Genomic DNA, 13,756 nt, shown 5'->3' with positions numbered 1-13,756 from the left:
TTTTTCTACAATACAAGGTAAGTAAAAAAAAAAGAAAAAAATCGTAACTATCCAATTCCTTTTCAGGTGACGAAAAGCAAGCGGATGGCCACAAAATCGATTATGTCGATTTTGTGGCCGGAACTCCACTTTAAGCCAGATTTAGACAGATAAAAGGAGTTTTTTTGTTAATCTGAGATGGTACAAAAACCTAACATAGGAAAAACCTTTAAGTGTACAAAAAATGTTCATGTGAAACACACAAAAAAGTCCACTGAAGGGTGTGCTTCATTCATCCCCCAAAGGGGTAGGACCGCTCTCTGATCCCCGGACGCATAGACAGGGACATAGGGTTCCAATGGTCTGCCTAGCCAGACACTGTTCTTCTAGGTCAGCCTAAGCTGACCATCGAATACAAGGTCGAGGGGCTCTCCCAAAGAGAGACCCCCCCAGGATGCAGGGGAGGAACGAAATGAAGGGCCACGCATCCTCCCCCTAGACGTTAGAGCAAGCCCGAGGACTTAAACCCTTTATCTTGAGAAGAAAACACACACAAAAGTGAAAGAGTGACAAACAGTGGAGGGAAAAAAAATAGTGGCCGTGCAATGTGCACTGGCCGGGCCCTGAGGCACGGAAGACAAAAATTGTCCTGGACTTAGCCAAAAGGCCCAGCCCTAATAGGGGCAGTGCAGAAAAAGTTTTAGTGACTGTGACCATGTGCCTTTTCACACAGTGAGGTCCTACACCCAAGTTTTACGAAGAACACCCCTAGGGTGGTCACTCCGAGGGGGCACAGACACTTTGGATTCTATGCCTTCCCAGCCCATAGCCAGACAAGGTAGATCCACTCAAACAAGGAGGAACTGGGCTTTTCCAGTTTTCCCGGGGGAATTACGCCTGGCCCCCCGACAGCCTGCGGGCGCCTCAGTTTCTGGTGCAGGCGGTACTAGCCTTCCAAGCCCCTATCACTTCATCAGAGGTACATAACCAGCCCCTCCAGCTAAGGTCAAGCCAGAATGACAGCATAGCACCCCTACTGGACACTCATAAGCACAGATACTACACTTGAGCTTAGCCAAAAGGCTGAGAAGCGTAGCCAAAAGGCTGAGAAGCGATACAGAAAGGAACTTTTTTCCGTGGTGTGTGAAACACACTCATCCTAACACCCGGTGCAAAAAAAAAAAAGTGCACACACAAAAGAGAACACAAAAAAGTTCACAGGGCAAACACAAGGACCTCCTCCGAAGAGGGAGAGCCTTTACGCTGATCCCCCGGGGGGGGGGGGGGGTGAAAGGTTCCCTTTCAGGGGACTGAGGTACTCACTGATCCACTGATCCACCTAGCCGAAACCAGGTGGACCCTGTTCTCTGGGAGGTCTGCCAAAACAGACCAACCCCTAGTACTAGGTGGAGCTCCCCCCCGAAGGGAGACCCCATGAGAGAGGGAAAACTAAGCCAGAAGGCCATATCCACCCCCTCCCAAGACTTTCAGGGCATGCCCAAGGACCCACACCCTACTAATCAAGCCATGACTAAAGGGTACCGCCAACAAAGAAAAAAAAAAAAAGTGACAAACACACAAATAAAGTGGGGAAAGGGAAGTGGAGAAGTGATTAGTGCCATAGTGAAATACTATGGCAGGCCTTTCGACCAGGAATAAAAAATTCCTCTGGTCCTGGCCAAAAGGCCCAGCCCCAGAGGCAGGTGAGAAAAAAGGGTGTATAGTGTATTGACTTTGGTGCCAATAAACTCAGAGTGAATCTCATAAACAGTGAGTATATGGCAACCCCAGGGGCACATACACTACGAGCTTCTTTCAGAGCCCGGCCTTCCGCCAGAGAAGTGCCTCTCCATTCCTACCAGGAGGCATCAGAATCTGGACAGCTTACAACTGAGGACAAGCATTGCCAACAAGGCCAAATTCAACCCAGGAGGAAAAAGGCCCTCCCACCACGATCCCATTCCTTACCAGATTACATCAGATGGGATACTGACCAGCGCCCCCATCCATATAAGGGCTCCAGCAATCTCCCCTCCGAAAACTTATCAAAATAGATACTACACTTGATCTTAGCCAAAAGGCAGAGAAGCAATACAGAAAGGGTTTTTTACTTTTTAAAGTCCGTGGTTGTGCAAAAACCTAGAACGAAAAAAACTGTAAGTGTACAAAAAACGTGCATGTGAACAAACACTAAAAAGTGCACTTAAGGGTGTGCTTTTAGTCCAGACCCCGAAGGGGTAGGACCTTTACCCTGATCCCCCCAGGATGCAAGGCTCCTGACAGGGACAAAGGTTTACATGGTCTGCCTAGCCAGAAGGCCTGGCAGACCCCGTTCTTCTAGACCAGCCGAAGGGGACCCCGAATACTTGGTCGAGGGACTCTCCCAAAGAGAGACCCCCCCCCAGAAGCAGGGGAGGGAGGAACCTGAGGGCCACACATCCTCCCCCTAGACATCAGGGTAAGCCCAAGGACTCACACCCTTCATCCATGAGAAAAACACACACAAAAGTGACAAAACCTGGGGGGAAAAATAAAGTAAAAAAGTGGCTGTGCTGAATGTGTATTGGAATAGGCCCTGAGGCCTGGTAGGCAAAAATTGCCCCCGGACTTAGCCAAAAGGCCAGGCCCTAAAAGGCACAGTGCAGAAAGAAAAGCATTTGGTGACTGTAACCATGTGCTATTTCACACCGTAGGGTCCCACAGCCAAGTTTTACTAAGAGCAACCCTAGGGCGACCACTCCCAGGGGGCACAGACACCACGGACCTTCTTCCCTCCCGGCCCCTGGCCTGACAAGGTAGATCGTTCAAATCAGGAGGTAATGGGCTCTTCCAGCTTTCCCGGGGGAATTACTCCCATGCCTCAACTGCCTGTGAGCGCCCTGGTTTCTGTTCCAGCCGGTACTAACCTTCCAAGCCCCCTCTTCCTCCAGCAGGTTTGCATAGCCGCCACCCAACCTTGGTAAGGTCAGCTAACAGCACAGCTCCCCCGCTGGATCACTAAAAAGAACAGATACTACACTTGATCTTAGCCAAAAGGCCGAGAAGCAATACAGAAAGGGTTACCGTAGTTGCTTATTATCGAGCTCCCTCTATGGATAATGTGGGGTTAGATCCTCTGTAAGGTTTTTATTACTCTCTGCTTCACCATTAGCAAGATTCCTCAGGAACATTCTGTCCCAGTGACATTGGGCACTGGTGTTCAATCCTTTCCTAACTGTATTAAAAGATGTTTTGATGGATTTATGCCTCAAAATATATTTGGCTGCAGGGCACTGTTCTGCTATATTTGTTTTCAGCATGCCTTTCCTTTCTTTCCTTTTTTTTTTGGTGCATTGGCCAGGAATCGAACCCGGGGCGCCCCCAGAGGTAGCCGAGTACGCTACCACAGCACCAGCGTACCAATGCTCCTTTCCTTTCTGTTACACACTCACCGTCTTTAAAGCTTCCTGGACAAGAGCATCTTCCAAATTCTCCTGAATGTGAACTGAAGAGAGAGAGACAAAGTCAGAGGGCAATCAGAGGAGGACAGACAGAAGATGGAGAGATGAGACATAGAAAGAACCAATGGGAAGGGTGGCAGGAAGTGGAATGGGCCTGTTGAAAGATGAAGTTTATCTACTTATATATATTTTATACGTTTTTATATACCTTGGCTCAATAAATACAACACTATGAGTACTTTTAAGGTTTGATGCTATGGTGTCTCTGGAGTACAAATTGAAGAATTCAGGGGAGTTTGAAGATCTGCAAATGTATGGTGTGATCGATTCGGAGGAGATAACCCAATGCGTTTATATAGTTTAGTAATATAAAGTTCGCTGGATTGATGGTGAGTGAACATTTCACAGTCTGGTGATTTCTGGTGGCCCAGCTGCAAGATTTTTTTAAGCGCACACTAAGGATTTTAATGCATGGTGGCGGTTTTCATCGCATGTTTACAGGCTTCTTTTATTATTACTTCACACAAAAAGGACATTTAGGCCCCTTTCACATTTGTGTGACTTGTCCTGCGACTTGGGACTGCAAAGTCGCATGACAAGTCATACCCCATGATTTCCAATGAGTACCATTCATATCTGTGTGACTTCAAGTCACAGTGACTTCAAAGTAGTCCCTGCACTACTTTGGTCCGACTTTGATGAGTTTTGAGGTCCATAGACCTAAAGAATACACAGGGATTGCTTCAAGTCCAGTCTAAAGTGCACTAAAATCATGTTAAAAAATTACGGCAAAATTGGGCGCCTGTTTCACTTTTAATTGCAGTAAGGTTTAGCATATACAGCTGCAAGAAAAAGTATGTGAACCCTTTGGAATGATATGGATTTCTGCACAAATTGGTAATAAGATGTGATCTAATCATCATCTAAGTCACAACAATAGACACTTACAGTCTGCTTAAACTAATAACACACAAAGAATGAAATGTTGCCATGTTTTTATTGAACACACCATGTAAACATTCACAGTGCAGGTGGAAAAAGTATGTGAACCCCTAGACCAGTGATTGCGAACCTTGGCACCCCAGATGTTTTGGAACTACATTTTCCATGATGCTCATGCACTCTGCAGTGTAGATGAGCATCATGGGAAATATAGTTCCAAAACATCTGGAGTGCCAAGGTTCGCCATTACTGCCCTAGACTAATGACATCTCCAAGGGCTAATTGGACTGAGATGTCAGCCAACTGGAGTCCAATCAATGAGATGAGATTGGAGGTGTTGGTTACAGCTGCCCTGCCCTCTAAAAAACACACACCAGTTCTGTGTTTGCTTTTCACAAGAAGCATTGCCTGATGTGAATGATGCCTCACACAAAAGAGCTCTCAGAAGACCTACGATTAAGAATTGTTGACTTGCATAAACCTGGAAAGGGTTATAAAAGCTGTTCATCAGTCCACGGTAAGACAAATTGTCTATAGATGGAGAAAGTTCAGCACTGCTGCTACTCTCCCTAGGAGTGGCCGTCCTGTAAAGATGACTACAAGAGCACAGAGCAGACTGCTCCATGAGGTGAAGAAGAATCCTAGAGTGTCAGCTAAAGACTTACAAAAGTCACTGGCAAATTCTAACATCCCTGTTAGGCGAATCTACAATATGTAAAACACTAAACAAGAATGGATTTCATGGGAGGAAACCACAGAGGAAGCCACTGCTGTCCAAACAAAACATTGCTGCATGTTTACAGTTTGCACAAGAGCACCTGGATGTTCCACAGCAGTACTGGCAAAATATTCTGTGGACAGATGAAACCAAAGTTGAGTTGTTTGGAAGAAACACACAACACTATGTGTGGCGAAAAAGAGGCACAGCACACCAACATCAAAACCTCATCGCAACTGTGAAGTATGGTGGTGGGGGCATCATGGTTTGAGGCTGCTTTGCTGCGTCAGGGCCTGGACGGATTGCTACCATCTAAGGAAGAATGAATTCCCAAGTTTATCAAGACATTTTGCAGGGGAACTTAAGGCCATCTGTCTACCAGCTGACGCTCAACAGAAGATGGGTGTTGCAACAGGACAATGACCCAAAGCATAGAAGAAAATCAACAACAGAATGGCTTAAACAGAAGAAAATTCGCCTTCTGAAGCGGCCCAGTCAGAGTCCTGACCTCAACCCGATTGAGATGCTGTGGCATGACCTCAAGAAAGCGATTCACACCAGACATCCCAAGAATATTGCTGAACTGAAACAGTTCTGTAAAGCGGAATGGTCAAGAATAACTCCTGACCGTTGTAAACGTCTGATCTGCAACTACAGGAAACGTTGGGTTGAAGTTATTGCTGCCAAAGGAGGTTCAACCAGTTATTAAATCCAAGGGTTCACATACTTTTTCCACCTGCACTGTGAATGTTTACATGGTGTGTTCAATAAAAACATGGCAACATTTCATTCTTTGTGTGTTATTAGTTTAAGCAGACTGTGATTGTCTATTGTTGTGACTTAGATGATGATCAGATCACATTTTATCACCAATTTGTGCAGAAATCCATATCATTCCAAAGGGTTCACATACTTTTTCTTGCAGCTGTATGAGTGTTAGCACCTTACCTTCCTTTTTTTATATCTTTGGAATGATAAATTCCAGTTTTTACTTTAAAGGTGGCAGCTTCACAGTCTTTACTGTATTTTATGTTCAAGCAGCTGCCTTTAGTTGTGTCATTCTGCCTAAATTTTTTCTACTCTCGTTCCTTTGATTTTTTTTTTTAAATCACATTTCTTCATCATTTTAGGCCAATATGTAATCTGATACATATGTTTGGTTCAAGAATTCCCAATAAGTGTATATTGATTGGTTTGTGCAAAAGTTATCGCGTCTACAAACTATGGGATATATACTGGAATTTTTTATTTATTTATTTTTATACTAGTAATAGCAGCGATCAGCAACTTATAGCAGGACTGTGATATTGCGGCGGGCAGTCTGACACTAACTGAAACTTTTTACACTTTGTGGGAACTAGTGACACTAATACAGTGATCAGTGCTAAAAATATGCACTGTCACTGTACTAATGACACTGGCTGTGAAGGGGTTAGACATGTAGGGCAATCAAAGGGTTAAATGTGTGCCTAACCAGTGTTTTTGTGTGTACTATATGGTGCATTCACTAAGGGATTTGCTGGTTTTTATTCCCTGCTTTGCAGGGAAACAAAATGTAGCACATTACTGCAGACAGAACGCAGCTCTGTATTGTTTACATAAGCAGACCAGTCTGTCTCCTGGCAGATCAGGGGGTGCAAGTGGAAATCCATTGGCTGGTAGCCACTGATCAGGTCGTGCTGGGACTAATCACAGCAGAAGCGGGGCGCGCCGGTAAGAGCAGAATCACGTATATATATACTGTACATCACTCTGCGCACACTGTCACAGTATATGTACAGCGCATGGTCAGCAAGTGGCTAGAAACGGGTAGAAAGAAGAGTGACCTTTGTGTGATCTCTGATATCCGGGGTTAGGAAAGGAGTCTGTATACAGAGAAAGCAGCTTGTCTGCATGGTCCTCTTTTCTGTGTCCGCCTCCTTCTTATTAGGGATCGACCGATTATCGCTGGGCCGATATTCACGTTTTTTGAAGCATCGGCCATAAACTTGCCAATATGACCGATAATGCTTCAAGTGGATGTACCAGAGAGATGCCTGCAGCTAGAGGCATCACCCCGGTACTGTTTTTTAGAGCCGGCAGTCGGCTTTCTTGTAATTAAAACCGATGCGGCTAAGCAGCCGCTCGGCTGTTATTACAAGCAGCGGGAGGGGACATCCCCCCCTCCCCCTGCTCTGCCCGGGTCTCCCGTCCTAGCGGGAGACCTGAGCGACCAGCCGGGACATACGCCGGCTGGCCGAAGACCCGAAAAAAGCCGGAATCGGCTCTGATCAAGTCTCCGATGTAGTAGCCATGACATCCCTTCCGGTTACTGAAGCCTTAAATGCGCCAGATTTAAAAAAAATAACAGTATTCAAAATAGCCAAACTTGGCGTTTTAAATGCTTTCACGTGCAGAGGAGGGGTTTGGGGTCTTAAAGATCCCTCCATAAAGAGTACCTGTCACTGCCTATTACTGTCACAAGGGATGTTTACATTCCTTGTGACAGCAATAAGTGCCGGTTCACACTGGGGCGACCTGTGAGGCGACCTGGTCGCCTCACAGGTCGCCTCCCATAGGGAAGCTGCGGACCCGTTCTAATAGGAGCGACACAAGTCGCTCCGACCTAGAAAAAGGGTCCGGAGCTTCTTTGGGGCGACCAGGAGGCGACCGCCGTAGACTTCAATGTTATGAAGTCCGTGGCGGCCGCTCCGAGGTCGCGGCGCGCTGCTCGCACCGCGATCTCGGAGGTCGCCCCTGCAAGTAGCGTCGCGGTAATGTGAACCGGCGCTAAAAGTGATCAAAAAAATATTTTTAAAAGGACAGAGTAAAAATAAAAACTTTAAAGCGGTGTTCCGGCCTCCCCCTCCAAAAATTAAAAGTTGGCAGCTACACATCCTGTACACATACTGTACACATACTGTAGCTGCTGATTTTTAATATTAGGACACTTACCTGTCCTGGAATCTAACAATGCCTGCACCGCAGCCGAAGTTTCCATCGGCTATCAGATGCTGCCGCTGCCATTGACAGAAAGGGAACCCGGCAGTGAAGCCTTGCTTCAGGGCCGAGTCCCTACTGCGCATGCGCGCTGCGCTCAGTTACTGGCCTGGAAGCAGAGGAAGGAGGAGGGGGCCGAACTTCTGTAGTATCCCACAGCTGCAAGCTTCGACAGAAGTGGGGATAGGGTACCTGTCAATAAAAGGTACCCACAAATGTGGCACCGGAGGGGGGGGGGGAGGAGACAGATAAGCGGAAGTTCCACTTTTGAGTGGAACTCCGCTTTATATGTGCAGAATATCGGCACCTAATAGCCTGAAGGGTGGCTGGAAAATCGGTATCAGCCCTGAAAAAACAATTTGCCGACTTCTTATTCCCCATTATTTCACATATACATGATAAGGGGCAGATAGAAGTAGGAAAGACTAAGAAATCAAATATTTACTGCTGACTGTGTCCAGAGTAATGTCATCGGAGGTGAGGTCCAGGTCCCCGAGGTTCAGGGTTAGGTCATCCATCTGCAATAAAGGATATACAATAGGAATAATTATACGAATATCACACTCACTGTACTACACTTCTATAAAAACACTGCACTGAGTACAAATTACAGCACTCTGGGAGAATAGTCAGAGATTGCTGATTGGGCTCCCCTTCAATGCACGATTATCACCAGTAATGATTAAACTAATAATAAACCTAAAACCAAATATTATATTATATTGCAGATTACCAATTCATAGATGTGATGGCTGCATTTGTTTACTTTTTTAGGCTTCCTCTCCTCTATTTTTACCTGGTGATCCTTCCAGTACAAAAAGTGGCAACAACCCCAACCTATAACTGGCCTTTGCAGCAAAGTGCACATGGAAGGGCAATGCACATCACAAACAAACATGGATTTCCTAGAACACTTACTAGCCAGCCTGCTAAAAAAAAAAAAAAAAACAAATTGACCCCCGTCTAACAAATTACATTAAGGCCCTTTTCACACTTATGCGACGCGATTTTACCGCGATTTTGAGCAATGGCTCAGGGCTATATACCTCAAAACGCATTAAAATCGTGCCAAAGTAGTGCAGGAACTACTTTGAAGTCGGTACAACTTCAAAACGCACTGATATGAATGGGGCTCATTGAAAATTAGGGAAAACTACTTGTCATGTGATTTTGCGGTCCAAAATCGCGGGACAAGTCGCACTAGTGTGAAAGGGGCCTTAAACTATGAATTGTTAGACAGGGTAAATTTTTCTTTTTTTGCAGGCTGACTGGTATGTGTTCTAGGAAATCCTTGTTTATTTGTGATGATGCAGCCAGCAAGTCTTTTCAAAAGAACAAACTCTCTTGCAGATGTAGCAGTTGCATAGATTGAGACAAACCATTTAACACTGACAGGGGTGCTTACAACTATCAGCTTTTATTTATGTATGACCTTTATCCCAAAAGGGAAAAAAATGTTTACTGAAAATAAATTATTAGCCAGAATTTGGCTTCAGTTTGTTAGTGTGTTTAACCGCTTGCCGACCGCCGCAAGTAGATTTACTGCGGCTGTCAGCCCCTGCCAGGCAGAGTGACGTTAATTAACGTCACTAGCCTGGGAGGGTCTGGGGAGCGAGCGCGCTCCCGCGCGGTCACGGACCCCCCCCGCGCATGTGACCAGCGGACCCGATGTCCGCCGGTCACTCGGCGATCGTCGGGGGAGAGGGAGAATGTCAGGCAGCTTGTGTAAACAAGCCACCTGTCATTCTCCTCGGTGTAAAGACACTGATCACACGGATCTACTATGTAGATCCGTTGATCAGTGTCCTTACAGCTCAAGCCACAGCCAATCACAGTAGAAAGCACGCCCCTAGGGACACACACAGCCCCTCCCTCCCAAATAAAGTTAACCCCTTCACTACCAGTGTATTTTTACAGTAACAGTGCATATGTATAGCACTGATTACTGTAGAAATGTCACTGGTAACCCCAAAAGTGTCAAAAATGTCAGTCAAGGGTCCGATCTGTCCGCCGCAATGTCGCAGTACCGCAAAAAAAATCGCAGATCACCGCCATTACACGTTAAAAAAAAAACCAACAAAAATGACAAAAATCTTTCCCTTTGTTAGTAAATGCGATAACTTTTGCGCAAACCAATAAAAATACGCTTTTTGCGATTTTTTTTACCAAACATAGGTAGCATAAAACAAATTGGCCGAAAATGTTAAAAATTTTGATTTTTACATTTTTTTTTGGGGAATTTCATATAAAAAAATGTGAAAAATATTGTTATTTTTGCTAAATTGTCGCTCTTTTTTTGTTTATAGCGCGTGATCAAAAAATCACACAGGTGATCAAATACCACCAAAAGAAAGCTCTGTTTGTGGGAAAAAAAGGACGTCAAATTCGTTTAGGTACATCATCGCACGACCGCGCAATTGTCCGTTAAAGTCACGCAGTGCCGAATCGCAAAATACCCCCTGGTCTTTTAGCAGGAAAATCCTCCGGGGCTTAAGTGGTTAATCTCCCTGGCTGTCTGATTATGTCAGGATTTCTGTGCAAAAAGCGGTATTTCACATTGTTTTGGATGGAAATCTGTTGTTTTATATTTTAAAACTCACCTTCCCCTGCGATCCCCTGCCGTTCTTCAGCCTGTGTGCTCGGCCGCTGCTGGCACCTGTCCTCCGGTTCCCTTCCCTGTGAGCATTACGACGCAGGGGGGATGGAACCGGTGGCAATTTCAAAAATGTAAATACACCAAATGAGATGATACAAAGCTGTGATCCTAACGGATTACACTGTATCATGCCATTTCACCACAGTGCAAAAGCACTTTCAGACGAACTGGAAAACAGCGACAGCGAAACTGAGTTACTTGAAGAACTGAGCGATAGCGATTCGTGGGAAAATTCATCATCAGGTACGGAAAGTGAGGACAGCGAGGATTCTGATGTCTCTTTCTGGCACATCGCTCCATTGGAAATTCTGAAGAATCATTTGATATACTTCCCAAATTCCACAATCTATGTGCCAGAAAGAGACATCAGAATCATCGCTGTCGTCACTTTCCGTACCGGATGACGAATTTTCCCACCAGTCGCTATCGTTCAGTTCTTCAAGTAATTCCGTTTCGCTGTCGCTGTTTTCCAGTTCGTCTAAAAGCGCTTTTGCGCAAAAAGAACGCTTTTTGGACGCCATGGTCGTTCTCTATTTTCCAGGCACAAAGAACTGGAAAAGCACAGGCAGGGCACTGGAAAAGTCACCAGGTGAAATCCTGTGGTGAAATGGGATGATACAGTGTAACCCGTTAGGATCACAGCTTTCTATCATCTCATTTGGTGTATTTACATTTTTGAATTTGCCACTGGTTCCACCCCCCCTGCGCTGCAAAGCTCGCAGGGAAGGGAACCGAAAGGCAGGTGTCGGCATCTGTAGAGCACAGAGCGGGAAGAGAGTGCAAAGATGACAGGGAGGATGGCGGGGGAGGACTGCGGGGGATCGCAGGGAAGGTGAGTGTGATTCATGAGCCATCATCTTCTTCTGTGACATCACTAGGAGTTGGCTGTCTCTTCCTGGTTCTTGTATCTGGCCCCCTGATGATGAACATGAGCCGCCATCTTCTTCTGTGACATCACTAGGAGCTGGCTCTCTCTTCCTGGTTCTTGTAGCTGCACCCCTGATGACATTCATGAGCCACCATCTTCTTCGATGACATCACTAGGAGATGGCTGTCTCTTCCTGGTTCTTGTAGCCAGCCTCCTGATGATGAACATGAACCTTTATCTTCTTCCATGACATCACCAATAGTTGGCTGTCTCTTCCTGTTTTTTTGTAGCCAACCCCCCCCGATGACATACATGAGCTGCCATCTTCTTCTATAACAGTACCAGGAGCTGGCTGTCTCTTCCTAGCTCTTGTAGACGGCCCCCTGATGATGAACATGAGCCGCCATTTTCTTCTGTGACATCACTAGGAGCTGGCTGTCTCTTCCTGGTTGTTGTAGTTGCCCTCTGATGATGGATATGCGCATCCATCTTCTTCTATGACATCACTAGGAGCTGGCTGTCTCTTCCTGGTTCTTGTATTTGCCCTCTGATGATGGATATGCGCATCCATCTTCTTCTATGACATCACTAGGAACTGGCAGTCTCTTCCTGGTTCTTGTAGCTGCACCCCTGATGACATTCATGAGCCACCATCTTCTTCGATGACATCACTACGAGCTGGCTGTCTCTTCCTGGTTCTTGTAGCCATCCCCCTTATGATGCACATGAGTCGCCATCATCTTCTTCTATGACATCACCAGGAGTTGGTTGTCTCTTCCTTCTTTTCTTGTAGCCAACCCCCCCATGACATGCATGAGCCACCATCTTCTTCTATGACAGTACTAGGAGATGGTTGTCTCTTCCTGGTTCTTGTAGCCGTCCCCCTGATGATGAACATGAGCCGCCATATTCTTCTATGACATCATCAGGATCTGGCTGCCTCCTCCTGGTTCTTGTAGCCGACCCCCTGATGAAGCGCAGTAACACAGGCACTGTAGAGTACCTCAAGGCTCTCTGGGGTGCAAGTAGTTGCCTATGTGAGAGTCTGGAAAGGGTCCCTCATTTTTTAAATGTCCAATTGTGAAGAGGGTTGGTAGGAGCGATGTGACGGAAGGTGGGTGGGTGGGGAAGGTGGGGCAGTCCATCTAAATCTGACCCCGGAAGCTCCAGCACTTCTATGGTGTGATATCCTTCCCTACACTCCCAGCTCTGCCTACCTAAAGAGCTTCTCCCTCTGACCTATGGCACCTTACAGGGGATGCAGCAGAAGGAGTGAGACTTGGTGGTGGGGACCTCATTGCTGCATGTATACAGGGATAGAAGAAGGCAGGAGATATCACAGCCTGTCTGTGTCCATCCAGAACTACAAAGTGAGTTTTTGCTGGACATAAATCAGGAAGACAGGACACAACACATGGGATGCACAGGCAGCAGAGCACACACAGGGCTGCACCGTATTACCAGGACACAAGCATCAGGTATTCCCCCCCATCCCCCTCACCTCAGACATCTCTGACACCTCTCTGGTCCCCCAGACACATCAGCCACTCAGCTTCCGCCCCGACTTCCGGGTTCTGGACTACAGCCCCCAGAATCCCCCGCCCGTGGCGGTAGTGAGGTCAGGGGGCAGGCTCAGAATAAAGGTGACTGACGTCACTTCCTTTTCCTCTCTCTTTCCCTGCAGCTGCAGCCATGGTGAGTGAGATTGCGGGAAATAGAAGGGGGGAACCGGCTATCCGCCGCCATCCGAGACCGGGGATTGTGTGCGGGCCGCCGTGGGGGTGTTTGTGTGTTCGGGGGATCCTGCTGAGGGGGTCTGGAGGGATATCGGGGGAGTCGGTATGGTGTACGGGGGGTAATCAGTCCTAGAGGGGTTCTGGGCCTTCTGTATATTCCGTACAGGCCGGGACTGAGCCCGAGTGTTGTACGGAGCCCCCCGCCTGTCCATGGGATCTCCCAGAACCCCCCTCTGATAGGACAGTCCTGGAAGGTGACACATCACAGAGTGGGAGATGTACAACGCTACAGTATATGTGCTGACATCTCTATCATTACTTCTTATCTCTATACTTCCCATGGTGCTACTACATTATACTCTCATTCCTCTACCCCCCAACCCATGGTGCTACTACATTATACTCTCCATACTTCTACCCCCCAACCCATGGTGCTAC

At 46.6% G+C, this 13,756-nt stretch overlaps 1 protein-coding gene across 1 annotated transcript in view; it reads right to left on the bottom strand.

Moving 5' to 3' along the window:
• The window catches only part of VPS52 (VPS52 subunit of GARP complex), a 65,080-nt gene extending 51,857 nt beyond the window's left edge, over positions 1–13,223 (bottom strand). Inside the window, exons 1-3 of the mRNA XM_082263687.1 lie at positions 13,084–13,223; positions 8,504–8,576; positions 3,411–3,463 (exon numbers count right to left, since the gene is read on the bottom strand). Of these exons, the coding sequence (XP_082119813.1) occupies positions 3,411–3,463; positions 8,504–8,576; positions 13,084–13,092 (135 nt within the window). The 5' untranslated portion in view covers positions 13,093–13,223. The remainder of the gene's footprint in view (positions 1–3,410; positions 3,464–8,503; positions 8,577–13,083) is intronic.
• Between the last annotated feature and the right edge of the window lie 533 nt (positions 13,224–13,756).

This window comes from Pelophylax lessonae (genome assembly GCF_965119305.1).
Source record: "Pelophylax lessonae genome assembly, chromosome: 7".
Lineage (NCBI taxonomy): Eukaryota > Metazoa > Chordata > Amphibia > Anura > Ranidae > Pelophylax > Pelophylax lessonae.
The sequence above is the reverse complement of the archived record's forward strand: the minus strand, read 5'-3'. Positions and strand labels throughout refer to the sequence as shown.